The 17,879-nt window shown below is 45.3% G+C and overlaps 2 protein-coding genes and 1 long non-coding RNA gene across 8 annotated transcripts in view; 1 reads left to right on the forward strand and 2 right to left on the reverse strand.

The window, feature by feature from the left end:
• The window catches only part of BCAT2 (branched chain amino acid transaminase 2), a 25,595-nt gene extending 23,941 nt beyond the window's left edge, over positions 1-1,654 (reverse strand). Inside the window, exon 1 of the mRNA XM_083580361.1 lies at positions 1,555-1,654. Within this exon, the coding sequence (XP_083436487.1) occupies positions 1,555-1,593 (39 nt within the window). The 5' untranslated portion in view covers positions 1,594-1,654. The remainder of the gene's footprint in view (positions 1-1,554) is intronic.
• The window catches only part of LOC310746558, a 17,439-nt gene extending 8,295 nt beyond the window's left edge, over positions 1-9,144 (forward strand). Inside the window, exons 3-5 of one of the 2 annotated variants that reach the window (XR_014540741.1) lie at positions 34-170; positions 1,179-8,434; positions 8,696-9,144. This is a non-coding gene — a long non-coding RNA (uncharacterized lncRNA). Of the gene's footprint in view, positions 1-33; positions 8,435-8,695 lie in introns of both variants that reach the window. The other variant, XR_014540740.1, reaches the window with a different exon arrangement.
• On the reverse strand, positions 4,369-17,133 carry HSD17B14 (hydroxysteroid 17-beta dehydrogenase 14). Of its 5 annotated transcripts, none has more exons than XM_083580398.1 (9): positions 16,992-17,133; positions 14,027-14,071; positions 13,051-13,151; positions 12,249-12,315; positions 11,242-11,333; positions 10,012-10,116; positions 9,142-9,209; positions 7,896-7,992; positions 4,369-6,524 (listed from the first exon to the last, which is right to left on the reverse strand). In XM_083580398.1, exons 1-9 carry the CDS (start codon positions 17,116-17,118, stop codon positions 6,360-6,362), a joined length of 867 nt encoding a protein of 288 aa, XP_083436524.1. In that variant the 5' UTR covers positions 17,119-17,133; the 3' UTR covers positions 4,369-6,359. The 5 variants fall into 5 exon arrangements, with proteins under 5 accessions (XP_083436524.1, XP_083436526.1, XP_083436525.1 ...); XM_083580400.1 differs by having other exon boundaries at positions 16,921-17,095; XM_083580399.1 differs by having other exon boundaries at positions 16,979-17,080.
• Positions 17,134-17,879: the final 746 nt, after the last annotated feature.

Here is a 17,879-nt window from a genome sequence, read left to right on the forward strand (position 1 = left end):
ACACTTTGAAATTGCTCGCTCGCTCTCCTCCAGTAGAAACCCAATCCAGGCCTCTGAACACAATCAGCTCTATTTATCAGGAAGTTGCAGCTCTCTTGCAAGATGCATGTCAGAAAGTCAGGGGTGGAGCGGTAGAAAAAAGAAGCGGAAGAGAGAACACAGTGTTCCAGGTAAAAGTGAGAATATCATGCCAACTTAAATAAAGAAAGCAGGAGGTATGCTGCCATGGGACTGTGGCTGCAAAGGGAGGGGCAGCCCCTAGATTTGTATAACAGGTCAGGACAAGACAATGACAAAATGGGGTTGCTCCAGGTGTTGATATTTCCAGGCAGAGTTTACAAGGAACGGATAGAGAATCCACAATTTCCTCCTAACCAACATGAACTTTCATAACCCCACTGCCAAACCCACGTGTTTTAGTGTCTATTAAGCTAGCATCAGAAACACATTCGCATCAGAAATGCATAAACTGAATGTTAGCAGTTGTTTTTAAAGTTCATGGGTTTTTATCTGTGTAGTGAACACTTAAATTGCTCCTTATTCCCTTTAAGCATATTGCCATTCTTAAAAATCACAGGGAAGTTACAGCTGCTGAGGAACATACACACCAATCACTGAAGCAGGATAAAGTTGTTCTTGGAAAAAATCTACCCTAAGTCTGGAGGAATTTTGAGCGGGATAAGCTGCATGGGTCAAATCGATGCCATTTCAAGCAAGACCAGGTAGGGGGGGAGGGAGGCAGCCATCACCATAGACTTAAAAATCAAAATTCTTCCTATTGTACAAAGCATCCCTTGTGTCAAAAATTGTAAAAAAAGAAAGAGTATGAGAACAGCACCTTAGGTGTGGAAAAGTACTGCTCTGGGTGCCCTAAGGAATTTCTCATGAGGAATTAAAGGAAATATAGCAGAGGAGAGTGTTATTTTTAGGAGAAAAAGATTTAGCCATCTTTTTAGGACTAAAAGATCTCAAGAAGCGGGGAGAAGTGTGTTTTGTAACAACTTGGCAGTGATGTGCCTTTGGGAAATATCAAATTGGGAATTTATTTGACTGAAGGAGAGAAGCCAGCTGGAGCGGGGCTACCCAGTTCAGTAAATTTCCTCTGTTGGAGAAGAGATATGGGGCTTGAGGGAGGGGGAAATAGGTAACGTGTTACAACTGATCCCTATCTTTTCCAGGCTGAAAAACAGTTATTGGAAGAGCCAGGTGGTGAGTGTCCAGGCGAATATCGGGGTTGGGGGTGCCTCCTTGGAAAGGACTGGGGAAGAAGCAAGCTAATACCCATCTGGAAGGAAATGGGTAATAAGTATCTGTTTAGGAACTGGGCAAGGGATTTAGAGAAGCGATTGGCTCTTCAATACGAGGGTGTTTTTTGGTTGTTTTTAACGTGGGAGCTACGTTCCCGCCCGGAGCTATTTAAGGACAGGACTGAGCCCACCACCGTGACCCCCATACCGGAAGTGCAGCCCCCTTCCCTTTTATTTGGGGATGGGCTGCGGGGAAAGGCCGCCGGGTCTCCTTCCCTCTTGGCCCCTCTCCCCTTCCCCAACTTACCCGCCCCAAAGAGCGCGGGAGTCCCGCCGTCGCTGCCATGCTGTTGGTGGTGCTTCTGTCTAATGAGGCCGGGCGGGGCCTGCTGGAGCCGGGGCAGAAAGGTTCCGCCCCTCGCCCGCCTCCAGCTCCACCTCTATTTGCCTACTTTCCATGCGGCTCTCCATGACAAAAAGGCTCGATCTGAAAAGAGGGCGCAGCTCAGGACGCCTTTGTTTTCAATGTCAAATTTTGAAGGATGAGTGCGCCGCTAAGTATGTACAAAGGGCTTTGCTTCCCTTCCGCCGGTCGACTTCATTTAAACGGCGAGTTAAAATGCGAAGGCTCTACAACCCTAATAAGGAATTACATCGAGATTATATTCAGTACTGCGGCGTATTCAGCACATTCTTCCTTATGTATGAGTAAAAAAACAACAACAAGCAAGTTGAGCAAAACAGAAACATTTACAGAAACAGCTACATTTAGGGTAGCTGATAAAGGCAAGATCAGAAGCACTGATGATGCAGGAAGAATGAAGGGTGTCTGTTAGGAAAGGATTTGTGGAAATGTGTACATGTATTTTAGACACACAAACACATCTTCGTTTTTCTTGGCACAAATGCCCTCTACAAAGTAGGGGGGGATGTTGCAGCCAATCACACTTGCTTTCCCTACACACGCCCACTCACCCATCCAATGGCAAAGCTGGCAGTTTCACATACACCCTTCAAGGAGCACATGTGTCAGCTTTGCAACTGACTATGCACAGAGCAAGCAAACAGCAGCACAGGGGCATGGCCAACAGCAGGGAGGGATTCAAGAATGTGCACAAACACCCACGTCATCTGGCTTGGGTGTTATTTATTTTAAACGTTATAGCCCTCCCATAAACTTAGAACAGGGAACAGTAAATGGGAGGGCATAACACATCAAGTGTTCAGTTAAAAATCGGTTTAGACTAGAAAGCCACAACAGAAGGGAACTGAAAAGCATGACTTCTTGCTGGACTGACCACAGCTGTGGAAAGGCACCTTTAGTAAAAATATGTCTAGGTATCCAAGAGTTGCAATGCACAAGGCAGCACAGGAGCCGCTGTGTGAATCAGTGTCTAAAGTGTTAATCTGGGTCCCGAGTTGTGGTTGCTAAAATCATGAGCTAAGAAATGGAAAGCCCCTGTTTTTGTCTTCACAGCACAGCTGTGAACTCACTGACTGGCCATTGGCAAGGCACTACTGAGCTTCAATCTCTCCTCTCACCCATTTTGTAAGAAAAAGGGGAGGGGGGAATAATTATAATCCTACCCTACCACAAACGTTGGTTATACTTACAAAGATCACTAGGATCATGTATGCAAAGGCTTTAGGCACTTACAAAAACTCATTTAAATCCTAAATGTTATTGATGTTCTCCCTGTTTAGCCATGTCCTTGAGCAAATGACAGCAAGATCTCCCAGCCTTACTGGTTAAAATAGTAAAAATTAACTATCTCACAGGGCTCTTAGGAGGATGAACAAGAGGTCTTAAGCACTTGAAGACAATGAATTTTTTTTCAAGTGATAATCATGTATTTTATTTATTTTAGCTCATTTTTTGTAAAAATGGAAGGGAAGACAATAAACACATTTTAAAAAAAAAATCTGAATGATGTAGAAAGTGTTTATGTGCTTGCCTAAAGCGGAAAGAGCACATCCTGGACTCATGAGTTTTAGAATCGAAGAGGAGTAATAATCCAGATGGGAAAACCTAGAACAAAACCGTTCACTTACCCACCAACTCTTGCAACATCTGTATTGGCATTCTGCCAGCTTTTGAAGATGCACTTTTTTACATAAGAATTCCTTTGATTGCTTGACCTGAGTCTCCTGTATTGTTTAGCTGTTTTAATTTCACATTTTAATCATGGAGGTTTATATTTTAATAGGGTTGTTTTATGGTCCCTTTTTAAATATACTGTATTTTAAGGCCCCATCTGCACTGCACATTTAAACCAATATCATACCATTTTAAACAGTCATAGCTTTCCCCCAAATAATTTTGGGGGCTGAAGTTTGTTGTTTGGTGCTAGGAGTTGTTAGGAGCCCCCTCTTCCTCTCGCAGAGCTACCATTCTCAGTTCCATGGAACGAGGGGTGACTCTGGGAACAATAGTTCTGGAAGGGGAATTGGGGTGTCCTAACAACCTTCAGCTCCCATAACAAACTACTCTTCCCAGCATTCTTTGGGGGAAGCCATGACTGTTTGAAGTGGTATGATACTGCTTTAAATGCAGACGTTATAGAATTAGTTTTAAATATTTTGGTTTAGAAGCCATGTAAGCATTAAGCAGTAGAAAATATATAAATTTGACACACACACACATATAACGATGACAACAACGACATTGTCACAGGGAGTGACCACAACCCACCCACCCATAGTTTGACAGGAGACAGAGGGACTGAGGTTTTATGAAGAGGGTTGCTATATTTTCAGGGCAGTATTTTTGTACATGTTGGCAGCCAGAAACTCAACATGTGAAGTTGCCTTCCCCATCTGCACTTCTCATGCAGCAGTGGCTGTTCTTGGGGGCATGGGGGGGCATGGAGTGGCAACCAGAAATTCTAGCATGTACCTAGTCAATGAAGAGCTAATGCTCTGTTTCTCCAGGACATTAGTTAATTGGCTTGAAAGAAGCAATTAAGGGAGCCCTGGAGTAATTGATTTTGCTGCATAGACTGCTCATTACCGCAGAAGGTGCTGGCTGTTCACACAGCTATTTCCCCCCCCCCCAACAGAGCAGAGACACAGCTGCCTCTGGGGTGGGAACAGCTGTTAAAACAGGAACTGTGCCCAGGTCTCCTTGTGAACTCTTTATTCTGTTTATGCAGACATCCTTTTCCAAGGCAGCATTCACGGCCAGCCTCAGTTGGAGCAAAGATATGCCAAAGATCCTTTTCAAAGGGTTAAACACAACCACTTCTGAGAACACAATGGCCCTGTTTAGATAGCATATATACTGCCCATCATGGAGATCTGGCTATATGTGTGTGTTAAAAAGGAGGGTACTCCTACAATTAATAGGCGGGGGTTTTTATCTCATGGCCATGAATTCAGTGGCTGATTTCTGCAAATCAAGCTGTTCTTAAAGGAACAGGTGCAAGTCAGGGCATTCTACCCCCAGCCCACCTCACCCCTGATCAGCTGGACATGCTGGAAGTTCTCTTTGCAAACAGATATAATCAATCTACCCACATGCCATTTGAACAGAGTTAGAGGAACAGAACAGAAGCCTGGGAAAGGTGCAAAAGTGGGAACAAGGCCGCAGAATCTAGTCTCTGACCAGGAGGCCCAACTCCTTCGGGTGGGTTCTCCGACTTGAATCATTTTAAAGCACTGTGGACACAAGGACTGGCTGATTTCACAGGATAGTTGTGAGGATAAAAGCTGCAGGGGACAAGCCCCATAAGCTCCTCGATTTCTTGGAGAAATCAGGCGGGGTGGTGCTTTTTTTTAGATGATAATCTTTGTTGGCCAACAGCATTGAAGCCCAATGAGGCGTCACATTTTTAAGGCAGTCTTTTCCAACGTATTTATTTAACAAGCAGATTCAGGATAAGAATTTCCATGGTCAATGATCAAAAGGCACATGTTAAATATAACAAAATCTTCACCACCACATGTTCAGCTTCAAGGTCCAGCTGACCTTGAGCATATTTGCATGACAAACAGGCCTATGGTGTTGATCTAGGAACTCCTTGGGGCTAAGCTGTAGAACCTGTTTTCAGTATTAAGGCCTGGAACATGTAAAGCAATATTAAGGACTGAGTTGCCACCGTTCTTCTGACTATGCTCCTATGCCTTTAGCTCCATGGCAAACAGGGTTATTCACTGGTCCAGTGGGCCAGATTCTTTTCTCCCCTAGCCTTCAAAGGACCAAATTTGATAGGTAGGTAGGTGGGCACCTGTCAACCGTCTGATGTCACAATTACACCACGTGATGATTGCTCAGGGCTTCAAAGCACTGCTTATCTTCAGGCTCAAGATGGGCAGTGACTTCAAACCTGCTTTCTATTCAAACCTGCTTTCTACAAGGACTGGCTGTGTGAATCTGGATCTCACAGCCGATCCAGCAATGCCTCTGCCTGCCCCACAATTGACATCGCAAATGGGGTTAGGTTTGGGACAGGTGGGTTTAGTTTGGGGGAAACAGCCTTGCAGGCCATAATTGGGTTGTGGGCCAGAGGTCCCCTTCCTCCTGCCCTACATGGGAACATAAAAGTACAGTTGTACCTCAGGTTAAGTACTTAATTCGTTCCGGAGGTCTGTTCTTAACCTGAAGCACCACTTTAGCTAAAGGGGCCTCCTGCCGCCGCCGCGCCACCGGAACACGATTTCTGTTCTCATCCTGAGGTAAAGTTCTTAACCCGAGGTTCTATTTCTGGGTTCAGTCTGTAACCTGAAGCGTATGTAACCTGAAGCGTATGTAAACCGAGGCACCACTGTACTGGAAAAGCTTGAGCTGTTGCCTTTCTGCTTGCTAAACAATTGTCAGAGACAGGCGTGGAAACCTGCTGTGTGTCTGTGTGTGTGTGTGTGTGTGTGTGTGTGTGTGGAGAAGAATCCCCTTCATCCTTGGGGCATCTCTGGATTTGCTAAGTCTTTAAAAGTGCCACAGGGCTCTTACTGTTTTGGCTAAGACAGATAAAAACGTAGTCGCTATCCTGCGGACGTTCTGTCTTTTTGAAAGGATGGCTTGAGTAAAATCGACACTGGAGCTGCAGCTGTTCTGATCAGCCCACCTTATCAACTAACCACTGAAGTCATTCGTGCTTTCCTTGCTGACTCCAGCTAGTCTTCCAAGCTGGGATTCAGCTCTCTGTGGCTCTTCTGTGCGTATCCAAGTTCAGCTCCGCCACTAAGCACCAGGTTGATGCCAGTGCAGAATGTGGCCTCAGAAGCGAGGTACAGAGCAGCTGCAGCACACTCCGCTGGGGTCCCCATTCGTCCCAAAAGCTGCAAATACAGTTGAGAGGGAAATCAGCACTTTGCACCTTATATTATGAGTGTGCACAGCCCATTCCTCCTACCTGGTGCTTTTACTTCATGCTCTTAGCGTTCAGTTTAAAGAAGACACAAGTTTCTAGCCCCTGAGACTTAGTTAAAAAAACACCAAAACAAGTTTCTAGTCCATAAATCTGTGAGATCTCAAAAGTTAAGAGGTCAGGCCGAGAAGTTGATTAGTGAGACGTCAAATGCTTTGCATGACACTTTGGCTTTTCCCATAACTAAACAGAAAAATCGGCAGCTACGCCAGGGGTGGGAAATCTTCAGCCTGCCGCATATTACTGAACTACAACTCCCATCAGCCCCAGCAAGCATGGCCAATGGCTGGGGATGATGGGAGTGGTAGTTTAGCAACACCTGGAGGGCGACAGGTTCCTGACACCTGATCTAGGCAGAAATAGCTCATATATGCAAATGTCATTAATTTGCACACTATAGGGAGGTTGCAGGATCAGGGCTTCCTTGGTGCAGAGGTCTGGCTGTATTCCCCCCCCCCCCCCAGTGTTGGCTACGTGATAGGAATTTTGAGGTCTTAGATATATGTTAAATGTTTGTAAGTGTACCAACCAAGCACATACATAGATCAGCACAGGAAGACCGACCTGGAACCATTTTGATTCCCAAACTGTCCCATACTGACCAAATGTTTTCTCTGCAAGGTCAAAGGAAAATGGAAAAACCTCCCCATTGTCTTTTCCTTCACAAATCCTTTCTTAAGGGTATGTCCGTGTTTGAATAGGGTGTGAGCCTGTGCCCTGGCCCAGGAACTAAGTATTTATCATTACAAAAGACTGGCCAGGCTACCCCAGCAATCCAATCAAATAACCTGCCAGACAGGAGATAAGCAGGAGAAAAATAACATTCAAATTTCTGTTTAGGCCACCTTTTCTGTGGTGCAGGTGTAATGTATCTGAGGGGTGGTCTTAGGTTAACCCCTTCTGTGATGTATGTATGATGTTTCTGGGGGGTGGTCTTCATCTACAGGGTGGCAATTTCAAAAGTCTTTATAAGGCCTTGCATGCCAATTTTCTGGGTTCCTCTGCCTCTCCTGCGTGTGAGGGGAGCATCCTGTTGCAACAGATCAATAAAGATCAAGCTTACTAGCTGCTTTGCTTCTCAATATTCTCTGGTTGGCCTCTGTTATTCTCTCCTACCAATAGGGAACCTATGTAAGGACTCTATATGGGCTCTTGGATACCCCATAAGGGAAAAGGGCAATTTTTGTTTACAACAGCTACACAGCCCCCCCCCCCCCCGGTATGTAGGATGGAAACTTTTCTCTCTAGCAGCACCAGACCTGTTTCCCCACAATGCACTTGCCTGAGCATCTATGCCTTCCTGGATCGTTGCTTCTGGGTCAGCTGTCTGGCTTGCAAGCTTCTCCCACATAGGAGTCCAGATATTGCCAGGTGAGATGCTGGAATTCAAATAGTTGGGGGTTTCTTTTTTTAAAAAAAAGAGGGGGTGGAGAGGTAGAAAGCAAGGAAAATAGAGCAGATCCATTTCAAAATTAGTGAGGAAAGATGTCCCCTCTTTGTTATTTCCATAGGCAGAGACTCCCATATCGACTTTAAATTTGATTCAGAGAGAGCCAGTGGTTAGAGTATCAGATTAGGACCTAGAAGAGCAGGGGTCAAATCCTCACACAGCCATGAAGCTTGCTGGGTGACCTTGGGCCAGTCGCCAGTTCTCAACCTAACCTACCTCACAGGGTTGTTGTGAGAATAAAATGGGGAGGGGGGGACCATGTACACCACCTTGAGCTCCTTGGAAGACAAAGGTGGTATATAAGGTAATTTATAAATATAATTCACAGTGAAATCTTTTGCTTGGTTGCTAATGTCCTGCCAATAAATACCGTATTTTTTGCTCTATAAGACTCAGTTTTTCCCTCCTAAAAAGTAAGGGGAAATGTGTGTGCGTCTTATGGAGTGAATGCAGGCTGCGCAGCTATCCCAGAAGCCAGAACAGCAAGAGGGATTGCTGCTTTCACTGCACAGCGATCCCTCTTGTTGTTCTGGCTTCTGAGATTCAGAATATTTTTTTTCTTGTTTTCCTCCTCCAAAAACTAGGTGTGTCTTATGGTCTGGTGCATCTTATAGAGCGAAAAATACGGTAAGTTGTGCTCCAGCTACATCCATTCCTGGAGACTGCAGATGTAGCCAGGTTAACACCTGCCTGAGTTAAATCATGTCTTGATTTCAATCATGTCTAGCATCCCTGTACACGCTGGGTTGACATCCTCACTGAGCCATCCACCGTTACCCACTACTTCCTGGTCAAGCCACCTGCCAGTTCAGATGTGAAATTAGCATCTATTTTGCCCCAATGCGTGCATCACATCGCACTTGCTAACACTGAACCGCATTTGCCATTTGCCCATTCACCAAGTCCAGAGGGATCCTTTCAGAACTTTGTGTGCAAAATCCTTTTGGAGGTCCTCTACGCTTCCCATACTTTTGTTTGAAAAGGTGTCCAAACCCTGCACACATGGAAGGAGGAAAGCTGATCTTCCTGGAAGGCCTCGTGCACAACAGAGCTTCACTGCCAGCTGCCACTACAGTACCTGTTGACTCGGACACCATATTTGCTCTCGTCGATGGCCATAGCTTTTGTCATCGCAGTAACAGCACCCTGCAAAGTCAGAGGCATTAATAGGGAGGGTTACCAACGGACCAGAGGGGAGGAGGAAATGACACTGCCTCTGACAGCATCTTGCGGTACAGAAAACAATCTGAAGCTTTTCTTGGCGTGTAAATTGACAACGTCCCTCGCGTTCCTCTGGCAAATGGAATGAAAGAAGGAGTCGACAATTAAAAGTTGGCAACCCAAATAACAGGCCAATGTTTTCTTACCGCTTTGCTCCCATCTTTGGTGACTTTTTTATTTTAATGATTTTTTTTATTTTAATGATGTTGCAAATAAGTAATCCCACTGATTTATATCAACCACAAGAGGCTAATCCAAAACTGAATAGATTGAAGGACAAAAGAGTCCTTAGTTAAATTATGGAATTCTGTTTAAAAAAAAACACAAAAAAACTGAACTCGTTATTTGTGTTACAGGGAGGTTTAAGCCTGGTGTAATAAAGCTAGTCAATTTGTTTTGGCTATAGTAAGCAAGCACACACACACAAACACACACACACACAAACAGAGAGAGAGAGAGAGAAGTTTAGACAGAATTGCCAACTGACTGGGGTGGGGAAAGCTGACTTGGTCCTGTGTCGTTAAACAGCAGCTGGATATGTGGAAATCAGAAAGTGGATTTTCAACGGCATAAAGACAGGCACTATCGTTTGGGATTATCCCTTGTGATTAAGAGCACAGAAGCAGATGCTTGTAAACAAAAGTTGGCGGTCCAATCTTTACAACCAGAAGGGGAGGGTGGGAAGGATGGGCACCCGAATCCAAGTTTAGGTGTTGCTCTGGATTACCTTGGTTGCAACATACGGCACCGCATACTTCTGCCCAATGAGACCAACAAGGCTGGCGATGTTGATGATGTTCCCTTTTGTTTTGCGGAGGTGAGGCAGGGCAGCCTGCTTGCAAGAGGAAAGATCCCAACAGATGAAGCTGCCTTGAACGGAGCCAGACCATTGATCCATCTAGCACAGTATTGTCTACTCCAGAAGTGGCTCAGCTGGGACCCACCCTTAACCCAAACATGCATTTAGGAACCCACTTCTGAATTGTTCTCAGTGTGTGTGTGTTTGCTGGTAAGTGCTGCTGTTGCAACCCACTTTAGATCATCTTAGATCCCCACGTTGTAGAGTCCATGACCCACCAGTTGAAGATTAATGGTCTTGACTCCAGGAGTAACCAATGTGACCTCCAGGTTTTGTGGACTCAACCCCAGCAAGCATGGCTAGAAGGCAGGGATGATGGGAGTTGTAGTCCACTGACGTCTGGAGGACACGCTTGGTCTCCTATGACTGAAGGACTTTCCCAGGAGGCCTACCCAACATTACCAGGCAGAGGGCCTTCTCAGTAGTGGCGCCCGCCATGTGGAACGCCCTCCCACCAGATGTCAAAGAAATAAGCAACTATCTTACTTTTAGAAGACATATGAAGGCAGTCCTGCTTAGGGAAGTTTTCAATGTTTGAAGTTTATTCTGTTTTTAGTCCTCTGTTGGGTGCCGCCCAGAGTGGCTGGGGAAACCCAGCCAGATGGGCAGGGTATAAATAATAAATTATTATTCTATTATAATTATTACTTTAACAGGAGAGGCCAGGGATTAAAGCTGGTTTCTTTGAGAGTGGTTTAACAATCAACCCCTCTTTCCAGGGAGCTCTGGGAACTGTAGGAGGGGAATATGACTCTCCTAACGACTCTCAGCACCTGCAACAATTTACAGGTCCCATAATTCTTTGGGGGAAGCCATGACTGTGGCATCACAGGGCTTTAAATGTATGGTGGAGAAGTGTCCCCAGTTGGTTCCATGTGTCCCTGCCTGCTACCCCTACCAGTCCTAAGGAGCACAGCCATCGCTAGAGAAGCAGGGATATAAAAAGACAAGATTTCGTGCAAGGGGGAAAGAGACCCCCTCCCTCAAAAAATATCTGCAATTTCAGAACATTCAGTACAGATAATTCTCAGCCAGATAGACCAATGGCCTGGCTTGGTATAAAGGCAGTATCCCAAGTACAAAATTGGAATCGCTCACCTTAGCGGCTAAGAAGCAGCTCACCACATTGAGGTCCATGAGGCTGCGGAACTCCTGTGCAGACACGTCGTCTATGGTTTGGTCTGGAGGATCTGTTTGCAAGAAGACTCAACATTCATTGTCGTTCCTAAACCATCTTAGAGGGGATGTAAATATTACAGATCCAACATCAGATATGAAAATGAGAGTTGGGTGTCCCTCCGCCCCCCAATGAAAAGTATCCTAATTAGTTTTACTTCCTTTTCCAATAAAGGCTTAGGTTTTGCTCCTTGACATAAAAGGTACAACACCTGCAAGGATATTCGTGGGTCAGAGCGTGAGCCCGGAAAATAAAGGCAGCTCATGTAACAGAGCAGCTAGGAGTCAAAAAGTTCCCATAGGCTCAACCCTCCTCACTCCTTTCCAAGAGCAGCCTTAAGCAAGCAACTTCCTCTCTCTCTCTCTCTCTCTCTCTCTCTCTCTCTACCTCAGTCCTCCATCCGCAAAATGGGGATAATAGTAAGCCTTGGAGCTGATGGAATAACTCATATGGAGTGCTTAGAATGCCCTACACCAGGGAAGGGCCATGCATTCACTCAGTGGTAATCTGTTGGAGGCCAGAGTTGGTGAAAAGCTGGGCTACCACCCCCTTTTCCCCTGCAACTCCTCTACACTCTCTTTCTGCTATCCTGTTGCCAGGGGTCTGAATGCATTGTTTGCAGAGAGCTTTGCCCCCCCTTCCCATGTCTCCCTGCCCCCTCCATCTCAACAGACTTCCACCAACTTTCATGAAAACAGCCCACAAGTTCTCCTCCCCTGTCCTAAACTGTCAAAGAAACACAGACATTCACTGTGATTGGTTTTCTCTTCGGTTTTGTAAACAGACAACCACAAAGCTGTCTTTCCTCGGAGGTTCCTAGTCCTCATGGCCGTTTTGTTGTCGTTGATTAATCAAAGAAGGCCCCACCTCCCAGGAGACAACCATCCCGATTCTTCCCACACACACCCAAATTTTGGAAACAACTCACGGCCTCCAGCATTGTTCACCAGGCAGTCAAGCTGTCCGTAAAGTTCTATGGTCACAGAAACCAAAGTCTGCAAGGAGGGGCATGAATATAATTGCCGCAGGAAAGAGAACCAAAAAATATCTGCAATTTTAGAACATTCAGCTACTTGAACGGGAGTGAGGAGCTATGCCACTATAGCCTAAAAATATCATAGGTGTGGAGAGTAATATCTATAGATAATGAAAACACATAGATGTTTAAAATCAGAGATCATCAACTAATGGTTATGGAAAGATGTGTTCTTAGTTGCTTGCATAAGCCTGGTGGAATAGACAAGTTTTCAGCAGGTATTTAAAGGCTGAAACAGAAGGTGCTTTATATTAAATTAGTTTATTTGGCAATTGCTTCTCTAACTATTGAAATGTGTTTGCTCTATTCAGCAGTCACGTTCGGGTGACTTCTGCCTTTCATTTTTATCACATTTGTTACTATAAGGGTGCACTTTTAAACACAGTGTAGCATGCATTAGTGTAGTATTTATTTAAGACATGTATCAACATTGGCTTTAATGTTACAGCGCTTTGGGTCACTTTGGTGAGGAAAGCACTTAGCAAATAACAGGGAAATTATTCTGGATCTGTGGGAAAAGGTCAGACACAGATAGCAAGAGGAATGCCCCCAAAGGCAGAAAATTTAAATAACAGAGAGCTGGAATTTGGGGTAGGGCTTTCGCAACATGTTCAGCAAAGGAAAAGCTGGTCTTGGAGATGCCTGAGAAACTCCCCCAATTTAATCCTCTTCTTCCTCCACAGTTTCAGCTTACCTTAATGTCTGTTTCACGAAGGACATTGCAGACCTCAAAGTGACCCTCCCCAGGCCCTGCAGAATCATTCAGCTCCTTTTCAATAACTTTCCCCCTTTCCCCTGAAGGAAAATATAAAAGCTCAGTCACAACTAGCAGAGTTACTGTGGCCTTCTGAGGAGCAGAAGAGAAAGCAAGCACACACACAGAACAAAGTTCTCCCCAGCCAGTGGACTCACAAAGCCACTTCAAACTGCCACAGCTTCTCCCAAAGCATCCTGAGAAACATTATTTGTTATGGGTGCCAAGAGTTGTTAGGAGATGCCCCTCCCCATTCCCCTCCCAGAGCTACAATTCCCAGAGCTCCCTGAGAAGAGGGACTGACTGTCAAACCACTGTGGAAACTATAGCTCTGTGATGGGACTCCCAGTGGCTGGTGTTGTATCTGGCCCAGTCTGGAACAAGAGCCAAGAAAGGCTGCTCTAGTGACATGACCCAGGTTTAAATCCTCGCACAAAAAGACCACTGCACAAGTTGCTAGTTCTCAGGACCAAACGCACACCTTTTTCCTAAATGAAGAAAATCTCCAGGAGGAAAGAAGGAGAGCGGGGCTGTATATTGTCACTTGAAGTGCAGTGTGTATGTTTGCTTTTGCAGCAAGTACTCAGGTACTTAGGTTGTCCCCTTTTCCTGGCAGGGCTCTTTATAAAATTTGACACCTACTTGACAGACAGAAATTCAAAGGTACAGCTTCATCACTGCATCTTTTGTAAGCCTGCACCTGTAGAATATCTACCACTGCCACAAAAACAAGACTGTTTTTCCAGCCATGCTTTTCTTTCTCAACTTTCTTGGGACATTTTGCTGCCCTCTGCTGCCTTAACCTTGCATATCTCCTTTGCATTAGCCAAACCGATTTGGATATACGTATTGGGAGTGAGAGACCGAGGGGCCCTTTAACAATGAGTGGGGGTAATGAAAGATCTCCAGGCCTCACCTTCAGATCCTGGGGCACAGAAGACTACTTTGGCTCCATGGCGAACTGGGAAGGAAAGTTAGGGGGAGAAATGAATGCAAGATAAAATATCCCAGAGGCCCAATTCTCAGGCATGTGCGCAACTCACTTGCTCAGGAGCACAGAAATCATCCCAAAGTCAACCCTTGGTTCATTGTCTACAGCAGAGGTTCTCAAACATTTTTTCTCTGGGCCAGACTTACAGAATAAAAATTTGTTCATGCCACACCAATTTTTTAATTGATATGAAATACATTGGAAAACAAAAAGAAACAACTCCTAGCAGTGCATGATTTATAACATAGAATAAAATACTTTAGGGCATGGGGCATCCAGAAAGTATAAATTCAGCTGCAAAAAAAATAATGACGCATCCCCAAAATATAATTATAAACAAGCCTCTTTGATATGTACCTTAAGTATGTATAATACAAGCCTAATGAGAGGCGTGAGCTTGCTTTTGCCAGGTAATCTTCTCATTTATATCAGGTCTAATTTGAGACAAATAAACTATCATCTCCTCATCAACACAAATAATTCTTTCTCTTTTCTGATCATTCAAATTTGTCAAGAGTTGAAAATCCCTGTCAGAATAATATGTTGCGGAAAACTGTAGAAGTGTAACCAATGCTCTTGAAAAGATACTATTTCTGGTTGTGTACCCCAAAAATATTTTGATACTATACTATACTATACAGTCGTACCTTGGTTTTCGAACAGCTTAGTTCACAAACAACTTGGAATTCGAATGCCACAAGCCCAGAAGTAGGTGTTCCAGTTTGCGAACTTTGCCTCAGAAGCCAAACATCCAGTGCGCCTTCGTTTCCAAACATTTCTGAAGTCAAACGGACTTCCGGAACGCATTCTGTTTGAAAGCCAAGGTACGACTGTATTACACTATACTGTAATGCTTAAATGTTTCTTTCTTTGCATCTTCCTGCCACACTTGCCATTCTCCCCAGCCACACCCTTTGAGAACCACTGACCTACACCAGCTGACAGACAGGGGTCTTTCCAAGCCTGAGATGGGATGACAGAAATTGAACCCGGGACCTTCCGCATGCATCACAAACGCCTTCAAGTACTGCACAACTGATGACTGGCAGCGAAACATATGAACCTATCTGGAACTCAGATTCCTGTCTTTCTGCATCCTGTCAGAGACTCCCTGCCTTTAGTGACAAGCAGATTGTCAACATATGCCTATCCCCAAAAAAGGGATGCGAAAGAGGGCCTACCTGTCACAAACTCTTAATTTAATTACTCCTTTTGTTCCCTGTTTGCATTCCACACTTACTTCCCCTCCAGCAAAAGCCTACCAACCAAATATATAATTTCAGGCATCTGATGAAACAGACTGTAGTCCATGTTGATGCCATGATGAATCTTCTAGTCTTTCAGGTACCACAAGATTCATGTTCTCATGTCAGCAAAACCAGCTTTTCTTATGCTTCCTAGGCAATTAGATCCAGATGCTCCTTTTGCGGCTGCTCAACCTGTCTTAGACTTCAGATTAAGGCCTTACCATCCAACCCCCTAGGCTCTGGCCATTAACAGTGGCGACTTACAGGTGGAAAATCACCAAGTAAAGCCACATATGTACAGAAATCTGCCAGAAAAAGATGTCCACCTTGTTCTTTGAAATATGCATATTTTGTCAGCCCAACAGGTGAGAGGGCAAAATTAGGAGGAGCATTCTCTACCTAAAGCCACAAAGGCAGAACTTTGTGCCTTTAACACAGGGGTGAAGAGGCTCCCATCAGCCCCCACCAGCAATGACCAGGGATAATGGAAACTGTAGTTCTGTGACATCTGGAGGGGCTACAGATTCCTCTTTCCCACTTTAAGAGCTTCACAGCAGAGAGAAAGTAAGCATGCCCTGCATTTCCTGGTAAAGGTAAAGGGACCCCTGACCATTAGGTCCAGCCGTGACCGTCTCTGGAGTTGTGGCGCTCATCTCGCTTTATTGGCCAAGGGAGCCAGCTAGCATGACTAAGCCACTTCTGGCGAACCAGAGCAGCACACGGAAATTTACCTTCCCGCCGGAGCGGTACCTATTTATCTACTTGCACTTTGACGTGCTTTCGAAATGCTAGGTTGGCAAGAGCAGGGACCGAGCAACAGGAGCTCACCCCGTGGCGGGGATTTGAACCACCGACCTTCTGATCGGCAAGTCCTAGGCTCTGTGGTTTAATCCACAGCGCCACCCGCGTCCCTTTTCATTTCCTGGTAGGGAGACTGAAATTGCTTCAACAACACGTTCCCCTTTCCCCCACCTCCCTATTTCTGAAAAAGAAGAGCTCATGTCCGGGCACCAGTTCCTGTTTTCAGTTCAAGGGCTCAGCACTGACCAATGCAGTAAAAAAACAACCATATTACAGAGAAGGGTCAGTCCAGAGTCCTTCTGACTGAGGCATCTTAAAGTCTCATCAAAATGTATTGTGGCATAAGCTGCTGCCTGCTAGAAGCCTTATGGATGCCTCATGACAGCAATAAATCCGATGGTCTTTACAAACACATCGGTCCATCTAGCTCAGTGTTGTCCACACTGACTGGCAGCAGCTCTCCAGGGATTCAGGAAGGGGTCTCTCTCCCAGCCTTGGAGATGCTGGGAACTGAAGCTAGGAAATGTTCTTTTCCCTGCCTCAACTATGTCCAAAAACTTTCGGTTTTGCAATAACGCCAACATCGCCTCTGAGCTCGTGCAGAGCACATTCCTATCAGAAGCAACTTTATCCAGTCCCTCTCCGATCTCCACACATACAGATTGGGGAACAAGGTTTCCAGGCCAGACTTCCTGGCATATTTGAGCCCCGGCACTTATTTGTAGAAACTCCTTTGCCCCCAGCCCGCCCCCCCGTTCCTTCCACCCTCACCAAATTCTCTCACGATGCCTTCGCCAATACCCCGGGTGCCCCCCGTTACTATGACGACCTTGCCCGGGTACCGCAGCCCAGTTGCCATTCCAGATGTTGTCGCGGCTCCTCCAAATTACGAACATCCAGCTGAACTTTGGACGCGGACGCTGCAACATGTGGTTTCAGCCATTGCGCATGCTCTGTGTCTCCGGGCATGCTGGGAAATGCAGTCCTTGCTCCTGCGGTTCGTTCTCGTGTTCGGTGCAGCCCGATCCTGCGCAAGCTTACTCAGACTCCTAAATAAGCGTGCATTTCCTGTGGGGGGGGGGCGTTTACGGTTGCAATCCTATGAACATAGTTAGAGAGCTAGGACTGCCATCTACCAGGGTCTACACAAAAGTAAGCTCCATCGAATTCAGTGGGGCTTACTCCCAGGTAAGTGCAATCAGGGTTGCAAGTGCAAATGACTGCACTTTGGAGCAAGCAGGCGTAAAATCCAGGTTCACTGTCCACGCTTGTGATTCTAAACACTTTTTACTTCCAAGCAGTTCCGGATTTACTTATAACCTAACAATGATAAATCGCCGTATAGCATATATTCAACACAAAAAACAGCGACAATTTGTTGTTGACAAAGGACAGCTGGAAATATAAAGGGCCCCATTACCTTCAGTAGCTTAGAGCTTCATCAAACCTAAATCCGGCCCTGCTTCCAAGTAGACGTGGACAGGGTCAGGCAGCATCTTGTTTGGTAGAATATATAATAATGTATCTTTTTTTGCAGGTGTATTATTATGGATGTACAGGGCGTTAGTGGATCCATACTGGACCATCCATATATCAATCCATTTTTCTATTTTTTACCTTTTCTACTATTCTTTTTTAAATTATGGGACGCTTCGCGGATTTGTGTGACATCCTTGCGCAGGGGCTAGGCTAACCTAGTGAGCATCTGTTTTCTTTTCCTCGCCTTCTCT

The sequence above is a fragment of the Podarcis filfolensis genome (assembly GCF_964270895.1).
Source record: "Podarcis filfolensis genome assembly, chromosome: 13".
Taxonomy (NCBI): Eukaryota; Metazoa; Chordata; class Lepidosauria; order Squamata; family Lacertidae; genus Podarcis; species Podarcis filfolensis.

Coding starts and splice junctions, on each gene's coding strand:
- HSD17B14 (XM_083580398.1), bottom strand. CDS start 17,118: ATGCCCGGAGACACAGAGCATGCGCAATGGCTGAAACCACATGTTGCA. Junction 9,210..10,011: donor TGCCGTATGTTGCAACCAAG/GTAATCCAGAGC, acceptor CTGACTTTGCAG/GGTGCTGTTACTGCGATGAC. Junction 6,525..7,895: donor AGGAAGGCATAGATGCTCAG/GCAAGTGCATTG, acceptor CTGTATTTGCAG/CTTTTGGGACGAATGGGGAC.